The sequence below is a fragment of the Rhinolophus ferrumequinum genome, chromosome 11 (genome assembly GCF_004115265.2).
Source record: "Rhinolophus ferrumequinum isolate MPI-CBG mRhiFer1 chromosome 11, mRhiFer1_v1.p, whole genome shotgun sequence".
Taxonomy (NCBI): Eukaryota; Metazoa; Chordata; class Mammalia; order Chiroptera; family Rhinolophidae; genus Rhinolophus; species Rhinolophus ferrumequinum.
In genome coordinates, this window is record NC_046294.1 from 52800760 (window position 1) to 52819314 (window position 18555).

The following is an 18555-nucleotide window of genomic DNA, read 5'->3' on the forward strand; positions in this document are numbered from 1 at the left end:
ATCATCTTTGACATGCACTAGGGAAGTGGGTTGAGTCTTTGGTCAAATATACCGCTGGATGATCTGTTTGCCATTCTTGAATTTTCTATGGACACATGTGCCCCCACAGACTTGTGTGCAGAATGCCTGGCGTTAAGTAAGAGGCATCTTACAAACGATGTGAGGTACAGGTCAATGGATGTCATTGTGAAAAATGAGGAAGAGAAAAGAAAACCTGACCACCTCTCAATGCTGATTAACTCCAAAGACAGAATGATGTGCGCTTTGTTTTCCAATGGAGGGGCTGCATCCAAGCACTGGATTATTTGGCAATCTAAGGCTTTGCTTATTTGTGAGGACAGGGGTCAAACATTGCTCTGAAAGAAACCCCACCATGGATATATGTGGCTGTGTGTTTAAAGCACGGCCGACCCTTCATTCCCAGCATAAATCCTAACTCCATTTCACCTTCCCCACTTAGGCTGTAGCCATAACCATTTGAGGAGCTTTCCCTTCACCCTCTCTTTACGACTCCCCCACATATGCTGACATAAAGGCCGTCTCCTGAAGGGCCTGATAATCTCTGCCAGGCTGGCTCCCATCCTCAGCTCGATTTCACCCGTGATTCAAAAGTCCGCAAGTAGGACAGGTCTGCAATGGGAGGGCCTTACTCTGGAAGCCCTAGGGGTCTATAAACAGTAAGAACATTCTTACTTTCTTCATACAAAAATATAAATTTCATTTTTTTCAGTCCTCTCGATAGGACAGACACTGTTGCTAGTCATCGATCTATATTTGCCTCAAAAGACTGGTGGATGAGAGAGGCTGTGTTCTTAGTCTGGGTAGCCACGTGGTTTCTGTTTCCAGATGAAATATGCTCCTGGAGGCTGCACAGCCAAGTGGAAAATTGGGAAGAGGAGATTTTAACTGGGCCTGCATGCTTCCCCTTCATTCTTATAGATGCTGTGGAGTCCATGAGATAATAGGATGTAAGTAGGGAAAGTGAAGGAGAGTGGCTTATGGAGCGGGAAAGAATAAACAAAGCTGTGGAATGCCAAACAATGAGAAATAGGGCCAGCCCACATGTAAAACAGCCTAGGATACATCTCTGGCTAAGGCAAAGCCTTTCTTGATTCTTGGTTCATCTGTCACTTTCGTCTTAGTCAAGCTCGCTCATCTAATTTTGCAAAGGGACCTAAAGTGTCTTAGACACCATCTCCCAGGATATGCCATCAGAGAGCAATAACACGCAGGGTTTCCTGGACTGCCTGGCTCAGTGGCTGTTCTGCGCTTTCAGATCTGCTGAGTTTTGTGGAGGGTGAGAATCATACATTCTTGTAAAAACTCTGAACCTAGCTACAGAAGAGATGACATGGGCCTAGATTTCTTTCACAGGGTTGGGAAGGATGACTAGGCTGGATGAGACACCATCATTGGGATCCAAATGGCCATACTGCCACGCAGCATCCGCTTTGAGGGAGGTCTCCAACAAGACACGCTTGGATTGTGGTGCTCCGTATGGGGTGGTTGAATGAATGAACACAACGAAATACGGTCATTAAAGAGGATGCCACGGTCATATTCCCTTTTATTCTGATGGTGATTATCATGGCTCTGGTGATGAGTACAGACTACATCCAGTCTATAAGCTTATTGCCCCCAGCCCAAAGGGCTGACTTCAGAGAGCACTCTCTCTCTTCTAATGCCATTTCATTTGAAAGAAGTTTTTAGTAATAAAGATCTCTATGAAGTGTAAATACATTTTTAATACCTTTAAAAATGCTTACTGCTGTCTCCAGACTGCAGGCGGCAATAGCAAGCAGCCAGTAGATGTGAGTGAGTTTCAGGGTGGGTTTCAGCAGACAAAAGTGGACATTCGAAACTTCAAGTTCTGACTCCACCAATCAAGGGATTCCTTTCCTACACAGTGACCTCAAGCCACACAGTGAACCCAAAAGCTGGTAATAGTCCAAGTCCAACAGTTTCCTGGGAATGAAATAGAGAGAGATTCCTTGTCTCTTGCTATTGAAAATGGAAGTGATAACTGGGTCTTTGAAGTCCAATGCCAATTTATTTATAAGAGACATACGCAGAAGTCCATACGGTTGTTGCTTTCATTGTTTGAAAATCTTGGCACATACGCCCTTGAGTATGGGCACTTAAAAATTCATCATGATTTTGAAGTACTAACTTTAGGAAAAGATGACATCAAGTCCATAAATTTGCATTAGGAATGGTGGATTTGGAACTTCAAAAAGATTCCTTCATCTTTCTCCTTAGAACTTCAGGATGAAGACGACGGTAGTCGAGTCATTTTTTCCTCTTGGGCCATGCTTCTTCTTTCAACATTGCACAGATGTTTCTTCTGTTCCTTCTATATTCCCGTCACTGTACAAGAAACTGGAGACAGTGGAGCCACACAGCTATGTGTGATACAGACTCTGAGCTTCTGGCAGAGGGCAGAGGTGGGTTTGTGAGGTCCTAGCTCTCTTTAGCATTTCTATGACCTCCCACATGAAAACGTCTTCCCTTGACTTGCCTGTACCAACGGAAGTTTCCAAAAGTTTCTCTTAGGATAACCCAAGAAGCTTCTGGGATCCACCCCCCACCCCCACCCAATCCCCAATCAAAGGTTATGGAGAACATAGCCAGCGACTTTTCATTCTTATTTTCCAGGAGGCTCAGTTGACTCTAACAGTTGTATCGTTGGTACACGTTAGGCCAGATTAAACAAGGATCATTAGAGCACGTGATGCTTGGCGGTGGTTATCACCATCTAAATTTCTTTCTGACGGATGACAAACCACCAAAGAGATGTTCTTGTGAAGATCTTGGATATATTAATGCTCTTCTCGCTTTGGATGAAGGATCGATGAATAAGTGGCCAATGGCACTCATCCTGAGAGGGACTCACACGGCCCACTAACTTTCCCACCCCTTCTACGTGTGGGCTAAAGTCTCCCAGAACCATCATCTACTCGAGCTCTTGCTTTGATAACTCGGGGGTAGATCCCTGTCCATTTTCTTTCTCCTTGTCAGCATTTGCCCTGTCAGGTCACAGGTCCCGTTGTGAGAGAATGCTTTTGAGGAGGGATGAGCGTAGGAACATCACACAGGTGCTGATACCTTGGGAGTGCCTTGGGAGCTTTTGGTGGAGGGCCGTCTGATTACAAAAGAGAAACCTGAGCTCTACATTTCAAACGTGGACAGAGAACTCCAGAAGATCTTGTGGTCTTTCTTTGTAATTTCTCCTCATCGTGAGGTCTGGCTTTGCTCACTCTAGTAATTACATCATCAGAGTATTATTTTGATCTTTACTCCCAGAGGAGGATTTGTTTAAGAATCAAGATTTATATGATTGGACAGCTCTCCTGAAGCCTAGTAAATAATTCTGTATATCTGGCATCTGGAACAATCACAGCTTTGGGGTCAAGGTTGGAATTTTACAAATGTAATCAGAAGCTGGCATTTCCCACATGTGTTCCGAGACTTTTACGGACAAGAAGCACAAAGTGAAGAAAATAACTATCGCCGCAGTGATCCAAAACGTTAGCAGTATTTTCAGAGACAGGAAAAAAATTAAGCAACTTCTTAAATTTAACTATGATGTGTAGCTTTCTCTAAAGAAACTGGAGGTCAAGCCCCGTACTTAAGAGACCCATAAAATTCCAGGAAAAGACATCCAAAAATAAGCTTTTGATGACTCTGTGTTGACCATATACTTGAGAAATAGATCAAAATCAATCCGTCTTACCTTAACTTCTGGACTAGGAAAACTGCATTCTATATATGCAAGTGGGAAGATTAGTGACGAGTGAGGGCGAAAATGAAAAATCCCTTTATTTGTGGGATATTTTTAGGAGCAGGTGACTGAGATTCAGGCTGACGGGTGTGCAGTTCTGTGGACAGTGGAGGAGGGGGCCAGGATTCCGTGACCCCTAGAAGCCTCCACCAGCCACCCCATTGTGTGACTCAGAGGGAGAAACTGGAGCACCCAGTGACCATTCTTGAAGATGCATGAGACAGATAATTCCTAACATAAGGAATCAGGATTCAATGTGAAATATTCTTGCTTTTTGACAAAAATACTGTCATCAAAGAGGATGCCACTGTCAAATTCCCTTTCATTCTGAAAACCAACGTCTTTTGAGAAAACTCTTAGCTTCCATAAAAGAAAAGATGAACCAAAGCCTCCAAAGGAGATATTTAATTCCTACTTTAATAATCTGCTCTGGGAAATGAAACTGGGGTAAAAGCGTTCTTATGCTGGGGATTTGACCATAAGGAGCCCAGACTTGTCTTATGCTTTTATGCCGGCTCTTAAGCAATCAAGTCATTCTTTCCTGTTTATGGAGGGCAGCAGTGTGTGAATAAACAGGCTCTCTTTTCTTTCCCTTTCACTGCACGGAGGTCTCTGAATCAGTGTTGTGGAGCCACTGCTCTTTCTCTGGCGTGGGACATAACTGTACTGCAGCATACGAGCTGGCAGCACTATAATGACCTACTGTATAATAATGAAACCTGGTAACAAGAGAAAAGGTAACACTTTGAATTTCTAACTTTTCACATCAGCAGTTCTTTCTTTTCCTAAATGACCCTCACAGGGAGTGCAGTTCCCTGGAAACATAAGAAAGTGCTTCGTGTTACCATCCAAGTTTAAAAAGGGCTGTTTCCTTCTTATTTCCATTCCAAACAGAAAAAAGAAGGCACCGCCGTGGTTTCTCTCATTTGTGCTGCCTACCCCCCTTCCCTACTGTCCAACAAGGTTACGAAGTGTCCCTTCAGCACTGGGGGACTGTTTCCTCAGTGGGGATGCAGCTGGCTACAGGCAGAGATGCGTGGGTACAGAGAGCAAGTTGCCATGCGGGGAGATTAGACAGGGACAAAGGAAATGCTCACCACACAATGAAAGGTAATAGAAATCCCAGCCAGCGTCCTTTCATCTGAGCCACTATGACCAGTCCATTACTTCTTCAATGTCCTGTGACATTTTTCTGGTATTTATGACTGTCAACCTCCCTCTGGAATTCTGCACATTTACCTTGATGGATTTCTTATCTGGAGGGGAAGAAGCATCTGCAGTCCCAAGGAGGAATTTGCTCTTAAAGGGTGACAGCGGGGTGTGAGAGGAGGTGGGAGGGGATCTTCAGGCCAGGTGCGTGAACATCCACAAGACACTAGATGCTGCACAGCCTGCCCACGAGCCCGGGCATGAGTCATCGGTGACTGCAGGGGGGAGAATGTCCCGAAATCCTCCATCACAAGCCTCAGATGAGAGGCTTTTATCTTATAAAAGTCTGACAGCCATAAACTTTTTGGAACTTGGTAAGGTGACTTGAGGACTCTGTAAGCGAGTTAGAAGTATCTGTAAGCAAGGCAGAAAAACAGAATGCGCTCTCTCTGGGCTCTGATTTTGTTTTTAATAGGGATGGACCCCCTTCTGGGCTGGGAGGCTAAAAGGTCAGTCTGTACTCAGTCATGCAGAAAAGTGAAAGCAGAGTTTAAAGAAGAGGGCCCCTCAGGTGACTTGGGCCACTTCTCTTTAAGGGGCATCCAGGACAATCATAAGGTAAGATGACACTGACGTAAAGAAGCCACCCAGAAGCACACAGTAAGAGACCACATTTCTGCTAAGGAAAAGCAGAGAGGGCTACCATCGGCTCTGAGTGGCTCTGTTAAGAGTGTAGCCTGGCAAATTAGGTGTGGAACCCTGAGAGCAACCAAAAGAAAAAGGCACTGGGAAGGATATGAGCTGGATGCTGCCATAGAAAACTTGGGCTTTGTCCTGCCAGGACTGCAGGGCAAGCAGCTGGTGAGCAGCCCCCTGCACCAAGGCTCGGAAGACCGAGTCTCCAATTGCTGTGCTGCTTCTTAAATGCCAAGTGATCTTCAACCTCAGGTCCCTGAACAGGAGGGAACAACATGTGTGCCTCCACAGGGGTTGTGAAGAGTATGAAATAATGCAGTTAAAGCCCTTAGCACAGTGCTTGGCACGTTGTCAATACTCAAAACTTAGAAGCCACTGTGATTAATTGTAATAAGTCTAAGGTATTCTACAGCCGTTTATAAAACAGAGTGATGTCGTGAGGGCAGGGATGAGGAATATAAACTAATTTCAGGCTATAAAACAAAAGGAAGGGAGCCTTACGAAAAAAACAAAAACATGAGATAAGAGACAGTTCCAGTTGCTCAAAATTCCTTTGTCCCCCAAAAGTTTTGGGGCTGGTCTCCCAGTTTCTGTAAGACTCAAGAGGTGGCTTTCAGAGCTGGAGAGGCACCCAGAATCCTGCCTTCCAAAGCCATGTGCTCACCATCTGATCACAGACCCTTCCTTTAAAAAAATGGAAGGGGAAGAAGTTAAAACACACATATACAAACCAGTTGATTCAATAAAGAGCTTTTGGTGAGTGTTCATTCCAGATAATAAACCAAGCAAAATGTCTGGCTGTGTTTAAAATCAACAAAACCAGCAGGAAAGGCAGAAAGAAGGGAATGGAGTGATCAGCTTGTTTTGAAAGCTGCCAACAGTGCTGCTTCATTCGGCAGGGGCCCATGGTGCCAAGGGGGCCGCGAGATAGGAGAAAGGAGACAAACGCAGACAGGACGGAAGCTGAGGACAGGGGAGGGAAGGGTCCCGGACTAATGGGATGCAGATGTGGCCTGGGGCCTGTGAGAAGCTTTCCCAAGGATTCGGGCCTGTTTGGGAGCTCCGACCTAGGAGGCCCGTGTGTATGGGGAGCTCAGAGCTAAGCCCGGGCCCTCCTAATGAGATTGTGAATTTGATAATAATGGCACATTTATTGAGTACGCGACTACGTGCCAGCCTGTGCTAAACTCTTTACATGCATGACTATCCCCATTTTAGAGGTGAGGAAACTGAGGCTCAGAGGAGCATTGGGACTTGCCCACAGCTATTAAGTGAGATTCCTCTGCCTCACTCTGGAACCCCAGCTCCTTAACATAGACCGACACTGCATTTGGCCTGGGAAGGGCTAAATAGCAAGGCATGCTAACCAGGTAACTGGAATCTGGGAAATGCAGCTTAGGGAGGGAGGAGATGAAAAGTTCCCAGTTACGAGTTTAAGATCAATGGATGTCTAGGAAATGACAATCATCATGTCACCAGATGAAAGGACTCGTTGCTCAGTTCCCACATGCGATGGGAGCACAGCCTTGGCCCCGAAGCGCCTGACAGACAAGGGTCCCATGCAGCCCGGAGCAGGTACCCTAGGGCCGGGGCCCACCATACCGATGGTGCAGTGCTCGCCGTTCCAGCCGGGGCTGCATTCGCACTTGCCGTCGCGGCAGGTCCCATGCTCGGCACAGCGTGGGTGGCAGGCCCGCTGGTCGCAGGCTGCCCCCATCCAGCCATCCTCACAGCGACAGGTGCCGCCCACGCAGACGCCATGGCCACCACAGTCAGCAGCACAGATCTCTGCAGGGAAGAGGGGAGAGGGAACCCAGGCCAGGACGGGCAGGGGCAGGGGCAGGAGGAGAGAGAAAAAACAAGTATTGAGCGAGTTGCCATTGGGAATGAGGGTCACACTTGGCTGCCTTCCTGGGCTTCTGTGAGCAACTGGGATTCCAGAGGCTCGGGAGGCTAATCTCTGTGGACAATGACCCTCGGATGAGAACAATTCTCTGGGCAAGAGCCTGTCCGGAGCGCATTCTTCACCAGAATAGGATGGATTGAAGGGCTCTGCTCTGTTTGCTTTTCCCTATTGCCAGCCTGTCCCCACTTCTGTGCTTGCCACTTCCAAAGGGGACCGGCCTGCCGAACAGATGTGAGGAAAAGTCAAATTTAATTAAAAACCAGTTATGTGTGAAAACAAAGTAAGGATGAGTCCCCGATTGCCAAAGGAAGTGCTGGTGGGTCTGGCTGGGGCACTTGAAGTGTTGTGGGGCCTACATTTTGTTCCATCCTTGACTCTAATTGAGGTGGGGTGAGAGGGAGGCTGGACCTGGCACCTCCTGGGTGTACTCTGGTGGTTGTTTTGTGCCTTGCTGGGTTTATGCTCTGTCCTCCGTCTCAGTGCTTCCTCACTGCAACTCTAAGCACCAGCTAAATGGCCTTTCTGATCCAAAACAAACAGACTGGCAAGGACGGGGTGGGGGAGTGACGGGGGTGGGGGTGTGGGGGTGCGTGGAGTGGGACACTCCACAGCCAGAGTGGAGTTGCCTGGCCCTTCACACACACACACACACACACACACACACACACACACACGGCCTAATTCACAAGTCCCTCGGGCCTGGGGCCAGCACAGCCTCAGTCACACAGGCAGAAGTTATGAAGGCTCCCAAACACAACTGGTTTTTAGGAAACGGGGTGAGCAACCATGGCCCCCAGGGCTCTCTGCCAAGGCTGTGAGGGTGACCCTGCTCCATTCTGTGCCTCATGGCCCACCCGTTTTTAAAGGGAAATCTCAATGCCTTTAATTTCTTTCAAAGTAAACTGATTGGCACCCGTATCAAATTGCATTTGCCCATTACTCCCTTCTAAGCGGTGATCCTGGTTTAGCAGCTACTCATAGTCTAACTACTTTTGAAAAAGGAAAGATCTAACAAAATTAAATCTCAGAGGCTCGGGCCTTCCGTATCAGTCTACAATGCAATGGCTAAAATGTTTAAGAACTAAAAAAAAAAAACCGCAGCGAGTTACTATTTAGGGTGTGTTCCCATTCCAGACACCTTGCCAAGTACACCACCTGAAAAGGGAGGTGCTACAGGCAGTAGCACATCAGATTTCTCAGCTCCCCAGAGGAAAGGGAGGCTGCTGTAAATAAAATGGGTTCAAGAGCCCTGACCTGGGGCTGGGGGACCTGGGTTCTATGCCAGGCTCAGGAGCTTCTTAGCTGGGTGACCTTGGGCAGGTTCCTTGACTTCTTTGATGTGTTGAGTGTGGGCAATAATCACGCCGCCTCACAGCACTGTGTGGACCATCAGGGCTACGGTGAACACTCGGTGAAGTGGACGATAGAAACGGCGTGGCAAAGATCACTCACTGAAGAAAGGTTTCCCAGGACAGTGAGTTTTAGACTAGGAGTCCAAGGACCAGGTGTGCAAGGTCTGTGCCTGCTCAGCCTGCTAGTGACCTTGGGAATGTCACTTCCTCTCTCTGGGTGTCAATTTCCTCTCTGCTGCTGGGGGAATCTGATGGCATCAAAGGTCCTTTCTGACCCTAAGATGGAGGGAAGGTATGATATCAGCACCCTCCATGTTACAGAACATCAAAGACCTGCAGGCTCAGCTCCAGTGTCCCTCCTCCTCTGAGACGTCTCCTGTGACTCACCCTGTCGGTGTTCTTCTGCTCCTGCCTTTCCACGTTACATGGTAGAGTGATTTTCTGTTTCTGTTCTGTATCACTGTCAGAGTAGGGACACCTGAGGCTGGATCAAATTCTTCTGATCAGTTCTATGCCTGATACCCAGCACGTATCTTGGCACAGAGCGGACCCTTAATTAAGGTTTGCTGGATAATGCATGAATCTGCGTGTGAATGGAGCTACAGGTACCTGAGAATGTAAAACAATTCCTGTACACCCTGCTCAGCCTGGCTGAAAATCAGTCCAGGCCTATTTGTCTGTTTATCTCTGGTGAGTTGCCCTTAAGGAAACTTCCCAAGTGAGGGTGAGGCTGGGGAACGCAGCCCTCCAGGAATGGGGCTTTCTCAGGACGTTCTTCAGGCTTCCTTCCTTTCTTTTCAAACAAACAACAGTGACAGGCCTCAGGCCTCCTCAAATCCTGTTTCTGACTTCCACCCTTTCTGCACAGCGTCCTGGGGACTCTGGAGGCTGAGCCTGCTCTCAGGGCTAGAGCTTTCCCCTGAGGGAAGATTAGCTTTGCATTTGTTTGCCTGTGCTATTTCCAGGTGGCAGCTTATGGTGTGAAGGTAAACAGCAGACAGCACTTCTATTCACCAAGGTATGAGCCAGGAGAGGGATGGGTGGCTGGGCCCAAAGCCTGGGTAATTCAGGCAGCAGGGCATGTAGAGCTCAAGGGGGGTGAGAGCAGAAGAGGCAGGTTTTCCCCAGCACTTAACTGACATCAGGTCTTGGCTAACAGGTTGTTCTTTCCTCTATTAATTAATCTGGAAGGAGTGGGGATGAAAGAGGGTAAGACTTGGAGTCAGATGGGGGCTCCAAACATCTTGTCTGCCAGTGATGTGACCTTAGGCGATCTATTCAATTGCTCTGAGCTTTGTTTTCTTCCTCTGTAAAATGGGGATGATGGCAGCGTCCACTTCAGGGATATTTGGTGCCTCACACGTAGTAGGTCTTGTTAAATTCATACTGATTCATTCTTCCAATGATAGTCCATGCATGCCCACTATGTGCCAGACAGAGACTGTGCCTGGTGCTGGGAATGTAGAGGTCAATAAGATATGACCTCTGCCCTTTAAGAGATCATAGTCCAGATAAAGCACCGACTGATATGGGCATTCCAAAGATTATCCAAGCAATCGACAGCTGTTACATCTGCATCTTTTCGTTTAAGCGCAATGAATAAAAAACCACGACTCTTAGGGTCAGACAGATTTGGGGTCTACCCTTGGCTTTGCCACTTATTGGCTGGGTAATCTGTACATTGCAAGTTATGAAATTCGTTGAGCCTTACTTTCCATTTCTATAAAATGGGTGTAATAATTCCCACTTCACCAGTCTCACAGGGCTGGTGTTAGATCAAATGAGGTAAAGTGTGGGAAAGTCATTTTTGGTTAATAATGAACTAACACATATCAGGTTTTACAGTTTACAAAGCACTCTCCTTGTACCATTTCTCATTTAACAATCACAACAAGGCTGTGAGAACACCTGACTAGTATCTTTCGTAGAGGTAAAGCTACCGAGACCCAGACAGCATAAGGGAATTCTACAAGGTCATGTGGTGCTTCTTCCTCATTTTGACACCCCTCAGTGCAATGCTGTAGGACAAGCATTTTACAGATAAAAGAACTGACAGGCAAAAGGGAAACCTCTTCTTTGAGGGGACCTCCCGGTTCTTCAAGCAGATCTCCCCGCTTTTCTGGCCCTGTCGGTTATCTTTTGTTACATCCAAGTCAGATCCTGGATAGAAGTGAAATGAAATGAGATCCTCTACGCAGAGTTTCCCAGACACTCAGTCTCACTTTTCTCATCTGGAGACTGCGGAGCTGTCCACCCAAAAATTCCATTTCCTCACCAGTTTACACTAGACATGCTCTCCTGGCCTGAAGCTACAGTCGCCTGGTGGCCGGGCACCCCTCCATCAGCCCTTTCCAAGCTGGCTTGTGAGCTCTTACACATTGCAATGGAAGGGGCCTGAACAGGGTGACCTTGATGTTTGTGGGGTGCTATCTGATGGTCATGCAACCCGTCAGTGTTCAGGTTCTCCTCTGCAGATGGTCTCGGCCTGAGTGGAAGAGACCCACTGACTCGTGATGGGAGCAGAAGCTACTTCATCATTTGGCCTCAAGTTGTAGCCCCTATTGTGATTTCTTTATATGCCTCAATGTTTTTTTGTCCTTGAAATAAAAGGAACAGCTTGATTTTTCTTCCTACATTCTGCTTTGACATTAAAGCAGATATAACTTCCCAGAATGGTTGGTGAGAACCAAATAGGATGATGCTAAACAATGTGCTTTGACAGCTCATATGTCTTTTATGTAATGTAAAGTGGCACTTTGTAAAATTTGGGTCAGACTTTCTCTCTAGGTCTCCAGTTTCCTCAGTTGTAAGCTGGGGATGACACCGATCGCTGTAGAGCGTTGTTGTAGGAATTGTTCTCAGGTGTTTAATTTCCTGAGTGCTCACTACAGCAGGCACTGGGGGTCCAACGGGGACGATGACAGACACAGTTCTTTCCTGACCTCAAGGAGTTTACGCTCTAGCAAGGCAGGCAGAACAGAACCTCAACTGATTAAATGAGTTAACATGAACAGAAGCAAAGCTTCTAGCATCGTGCCTGGCCCACGGTCAGGATGTGATAAATTGTGACACACACTGTCTTATAAGAAAGGAAATGAGGTGGGGTGGCAAGTGTACCAGGCTGACGTCAGAAGATCTTACTTACGCAACACCCAATACAAGACAGCATTTGATAAATGCTAGCTGACTTTCACATGATTAACATTAGAGCTTTCTGACCTAATGCTGGAGGGTTGGAGCCTGGGAGGAACTTTTTAAAGTACTACGGTGTACACCATCCATAGGGTTCAGATTCTGATTCCCCAACTTCCTTGGGTCCCTATGGAATCCTTGGGAGAATTATTTAATCTCTCTGAAACATGCTTCACCCTCCTCCCCAAATTAGGGAGAGTAAGAATGGTCCCCTACAGGGTAAGCGGTGATAACTGAGAGACAGGGGATATGTGAAAAGCTCCACGTAAACTATGTTATGTACACGACGAATTGATGAGGACCTAAGATGTCCTATATCGGCACCACTCCTAGTCCTCTAGCAGACAAGCACCTTCCTAAAGAGCAAAGAATTTGGTTTTCTAGTAGCAGCCTCAAAATTTGGGTATAAAGCTCTTTCTCTGGTCACCTAGCACAACACCATCAGCCAAGACCTTCAAAACCCAGTTAGGAGCCATTTATATTTGTAGCTGAGGTGTCCTCTTGAAAACAGGTGATAATCGCCAAGTGTCCTAAAATTCTCATTCCAAGGCTGTAAAGTTCTTGGCTGAACTTTCCAGGTCCTTGGAAATGAAGCAGGTTAGGCCCAGGAACACCTTAGCTTTTCTAGGGAAGTTATACCCACGGCAGCTTCTCTTCCCCTCCCACTTCTGCCCTGCCTCACCCGTGCACATGTCTGTCTTCTCTCTAGACTAGAAGCCCACCTGATGGCAGGCTCTAGCTTTTATTCATCTTGGTTCCCTGGCAGCAGGCAGCAGGGCTGGCACAGCATGAGTTTTCCACAAATATTTGTTGAAAGAACAGATGAATTGGAAAAAAATACACACAAAAAAACAAGCTTCGTGGAAGAGGTGTTATGTCAGTTGGCTGAACTCTGTCTCAGTCCATATTGTGCAACATTTATTTGGCTAAATATATTCACACAGGGGCTCAATCTCCTTTGTGCCTAACCTTCTTAGACACTCCTCTTCTCCAATCTGCAACTGAGAATGCTATAGAGTGCCTCAGTCCTCACACTGTCACACACATCTTCTGTCACGCCAAATACCTGTTTCTTACCCATTCTCTTTCTGTGACATGGGAGCACGTGGACACATAAGGAAGGGGTGAAGAGGGTAGGGAAAAAAGAAGGTTTGGCTATTGGTCAATTGTGCCCCAAAGTGTGCATGGGAAAAAGCTGCCCCAGACTTCTCTCCTGAAATGTTAATCCCCACACAAGCCTGGATGAAGCCTGGGACCTAACACCACTACATTTTAATTTGTCTTGACTTCCTTTACAATCCTGTTCATTAAAACAGTTGGTAGGGGAAGCTGTGTCTTTTCCCTACAGGGAGAGACATATATAATTTTCCCTTAAAATTTCTTCAACTTGGAAAGATGCTCAAAATTGATATGAGTGGAGGATAGAGGAGACCCCACCCAAGGATCTGTCTGCTTTCCTGCTGAGCAAGAAACAGAGGCAGGTGAAGCCATTTTTAAAATTCCATGGATGTGTAAACCGAGCCTTGGCCCACGGGATCTCCTGAGAAGTCCTTTAATAAGTCTGTTTTTAGCACTAAAATGGATGATAGGAAAAATTGTTCTATTTTGCTTTGGACCTGAGGATCTTAGACTGATTTTAAGAAATTTTAATAGCGGGTTAAATAATTTTAAATGATTCTCGCTAGGATTTTATGTTTCATCACTAGCTCATTTGAGTTAGTGCACAGCATAGGGAATGTCTCTGAAATCCTGGTGTACTTGAAGTCCAAACCACAATACACAGCATTTGAGGCAAACATAAGGAGAAAATGTAGAACCATTGTTGGTGGCACACAAGTATTATCTCATTAAATGCTCACAACAGTCCTGTAACGGTATTTTCATTTCTGCATTGTAGATGAGGAAATAGCTTGGAGAGATTAAGTGACTTGCTCAAAGGTATGTAGTTAGCTAGAATGAAAGGTGACTATGATTAACACAGCTTTTTGTTCTGTGCATTGTGGGACCAGGTTTAGGCAAAATCTCAGATGTCATCTGACATATTTCCCTGACTGTTAGTTATGTACTAGATCATCACCCTAGCTAAACTGTAGGATCTCTGAAATCAGAGTCCTAGTCTCCTTTCTCACCCTGACCCAATGCCTATCATATTATGTACTTTTCCCTTTATTTGTCTGTTTTTCTCTTCATCCTCCATCCATTCATTGACCCATCCATCAGCCTATCCACCCAGTCATCTAATCCTCTCACCAGGTATCCAGGTCGTCTAACTGCCCATCATCCATCCATCCATCCATCCATCCATCCATCCATCCAATTAGCTGTGTGACTTGGGCAAGTTATTTCATCTTTCTGTACCTCAGCTTTCTCTTCTGCAAAATATCTCAGGTTCTTATAAGGTTTAAGTGAACACCATGTAAAGTGCCTCGTATTGTGCACTCTTTTATTGAGTATACACTCACTATGTGGCAACTATGTCATGTTTATGTGCTGGAAAGATCCAGGGGAGGGGAGGGTTTGAAGGTACTGGGGAGAGCAAGGGGATGATGTAAATAACCGAGACGTCTCTCAACAGCTGGAGCAGACTGGACCTGAAGCATAATCTGAGGAACAGGTTTCGTGGGCACCTCATCCTTGGGGCGAGGCAGGCAGGCAGAGGGACAGGCCAGGTAATGGGAAAGCACATAACAATGCCTCAGTGTTCTCAGTGAGGTAGGACTCTCTGCTGATGAATTGATGTGGAACTCTGAAAGAGCTCCTTGGGCATGAGAGCACTAGCTCACAAAGTACGAGAACTGCAGCTGGCAAGGCCCAGGAGATGCAACAGCTCATGAACATGATAAGATTTGGCTTAAGGTGCTCAGAAGTTCAGCTATGAGATCAGAGATGGTGAGTGGCTGCAGTGATCCTGGGTTTTGGAAGGGGGGTGTGAAAGACAGGCACAGACACAAGGGAACTGTGAGTGATGAAGGAAGAGAGCTGGAGGTAAAGGACCCCGGGGAGAGGGGAAACATGAAGAAGGAGGGCAAACCAGAAGAGAGCTGATGGTAGACAGGAAGCGGTCTGATTCCGGCCAGGGGATCTCTTTTAGGCGGGTTTAGGGGTGAGAGAGAAAAAAAGGAGGAAAACTTAGAGGAGCAGTTTTGTGGCCAGCGCATGAGAAGGCACCTCAGAAATGCTCTAGCCGTTATGTAGACAAGAAAACGCGGGCCCTGAGAACGAAGCACCTTGCCCTTCGTCACACGGTGACACACACGTCAGTACTGGAGCAAGAACTTGATGGCTGCCTTAGGAAATATCCATGTAAGGGGCCAACTACCGTGTTTCCCTGAAAATAAGACCTAACCGGAAAATAAGCCCTAATATGATTTTTCAGGAGGACATCCCCTGAACATAAACCTAATGCATCTTTTGGAGCAAAAAGTAATATAAGACCCGGTCTTATTTTCGGGGAAACACGGTAGACAAATGGCTAAACATGGGGCCTCACCACACTTTGGTTCCTCCTCTGCGCCTGTGCACATGCTGTTTCCACGGTCTAAGCTCTCCTTTACCCCGATCTTCACATGCTCGACTCTAAATGCCTTTTGAGTTCTGATTCCAATGCCACCTCCTCCGCGAAGCCTCCTTCTAGTGCCCTGCCCCAGCTGGAAGGGGTTTCACTTCCTGTGCTTCCAGAGCACTTTATGTGGACCTTTCTTTATCAGGGTTATTAGTCTGTCTACCTGTGTTGCCTCCAGAAGCCTGCCATCTTCAGAGTAATCTCTGAATTCCACAGTGAGTCTTACACGGGAAATGGATTTCTGACTGCTTCCACCTACTGTCAGATTCCAGCAGTAGGAGACAGTGTGCTCCATGTAACTGGTCAAGGTTCTATGATTTTGCACAGAACAGACACTTGGATTTAGGCAAGCTGGATGGATACAAGCTGCTCTGCTACTTCCCGCCTATGGGAAACAAATATTGCACACCTCCGACCTTTATCTTAGTCATTTATAAAAGGGCAGTAAAGATACCTATCTACCAGAATCTTAAAATAGATTAAAGCACCCACTATGTGTCAGATACCCCTAGACTGAAGATACAGAAATTACATCAAATTATTCCTATCCTCAAGCAACTCAAGTCTACCTAAGTGTGAATGAGCCCAAAGCCAGCCACCATGCCTGGCACACAGTAAACTAATTATAAGTTAACTTTCCTTCCCATAGGCCAGATATCACTATACTTTGAACAAATTGGTTCGGATATAGCACCCACTCTTTCTCCCTCCCTCTCTCAACAAATTGGGCAGATGGCTTTTTAGTCTCAGTGCAGGTTTCAGGAAGAAGCCAGAAGGGGAGGAAGGTACAGGAAAGGAGCCTCCGACTTCCTCACAGTAATTAGTCTCCTTTTGACATTGAGGCCAAACCCAAGCCACTCTCCTGTGCTTTTTAACTTCCATCCCTATCACCTGAGAGTCAGAGCTGCTGCAGCCACGGCTCTGTCCCACAGACCGAGGTGGCAGCCAGCTAATGAGCCTTAGAAACCACACGGCCTTTCACCTCACTCAAGGAGCTCGGAAAGCTTTCCAACCAAGCAGAAAAGTGGATTCCAGCATGTTGGTTCACAGCAGCCTATTCCTCCAGGACCAGAATTTCAAGCTTTTGAAGCACCTATCACAAGATGTAGTAGGTCACTGCTATTCATCCTAATTGGAGGGCACCGGGCTTGCTGATCAGAGGTGTGCAAACCGAGCTTGGAGGAGGTCTCCAAATGGAGTCTGACCTTGCTGAAGTATAACAAGCTAGGAAAGGGCTGGTGAACAGAGAAGCCAAAGAAGTGAGTGGGACGTGTATTTTAGCTAGGGGTGGAACACTACCCAGACCCCACAGAAAGGGCCCAGTCGGGTGTACTGAAAAGACAGTTGGTGTTAAATGCTCTTCTGCAAGACCTCTAGCCCTGCTATTCCTTGTGAAAGGCCCACCTCTCCACCCAGTCACCTGCTCACCTACCTAACTCTCCCCTGTACGTTTCCACCCAGATGTTCCCCAGACACCTCAAACTGTAGCCAGTATTAGAGTGAGCTCTCTGAAACCGAACCTGACTATATCACCTCTCTGCTTAAAACTTTCAGTGGCTCCCACTGACGGAGAAAACCTAAATTAAACTCCTTCAAGGCCATTCATGATCTGATGCCCGCCAGCTTCCCTCGCTTCTCCCTCCTCTCACTAACTACTGCTACACATGTCCTAAGCTAAGCCACTCCAAACAACGGGTCTGCCCTAGAAAATGGGATGACCTGTCCCATCTTTGTTGCAAACCTTGGCTTCCACAATGGGCTGCTGCAAGGTGCTTGCCTCCTCCTTCTATCTCTGTCAACTCAAATCCAACCCCTTTCGCCCATCTGAAATCCCCCTTCCTCTAAGAAGCCACCCTGATCACCCCAGAAACCAATTACGCTTTTCCTTGAACCCTGGGAGTATTGCCAGGTACACCACTGGTCATGATCCAATTTACATTGCTTCTGGAAGTGGTACCAAATGAAGCGGTACTTTAGAAACCGGAGACCTGATTCACAGACAGTATCAACATAAACCTCGCTCATAGCTAATGACAGAGTCATGCAGGGGATAAACATGGGCTCTGAAGCCAGAGAAGGCTGGATTTGAATCCTTGTTTTTCCAGACTGTCTTTGGGCAACTCACCCAGGCTTTCTGAACCCTCGTTTCCTGGGCATCACCCCATCTGCGATGTCAGAGGTTTATGTATTTGTTGTTTGAATAAATCATGAAGCACATACATGAAGGAGCACTGTAAAATTTCCATTCAAAGAATAGTGATTATTTTAAAATCACATGTTCCCACACCAGCAGTTTGAGTCAGGAAGACAACCAGAGATGTTGTGGAAGATGTCGGCTTGGGCATCCAAACAGAAACCTGATTCTGATGCCCAGTTTCAGGAGGGCTTACATTTGCATACTGAAGAGCTCCACTTCTGATAGAAAATTTTACAGGGCTGTCGGGGGAAATTCTACTAAATTACAAAGCTGCCCGCTCCCAGTTTATCAGCCTTTACCTCTGGCAGTATTTAGCAGTATGCCTGTCTGCGCCCAATTTCCCAGTCTTTGATGAAATGTTAGGAACTGACCATCTCCTTGTGTTTAAACCTCCACGCTACTTCCCAGACAACTAGTGGGCTCTTTTCTGCCTCCTTCCAACACCTCCTCTTATTTCTTTGCCTCAGTGTCAATCTCTCACATATTTATTATTCTGAACTTTGATTTTTAGGCTAGCACTTGCTGTTGGCAAGGGGTACAGGAAATGTCAAGTCTCAATGGATATTATTCCTCGGGTGAAATTCTAACCTCGAGTTTCCCCTCCCATAACATACCTATACAGAAATAGCCCAGTCTGATCATTTCCTTTTGATGTTTAATTGGATGTCAGTGCTGTGCTTTCTGGGCTGAGAAGCTAATGCCTCTCAGAGAGGGAACAAT

The 18555-nt window shown here is 46.6% G+C and overlaps 1 protein-coding gene across 1 annotated transcript in view; it reads right to left on the reverse strand.

The window, feature by feature from the left end:
- Positions 1-18555, reverse strand: part of TENM4 (teneurin transmembrane protein 4) — a 719375-nt gene that overhangs the window by 112421 nt on the left and 588399 nt on the right. Inside the window, exon 16 of the mRNA XM_033120388.1 lies at positions 7229-7414. Within this exon, the coding sequence (XP_032976279.1) occupies positions 7229-7414 (186 nt within the window). The remainder of the gene's footprint in view (positions 1-7228; positions 7415-18555) is intronic.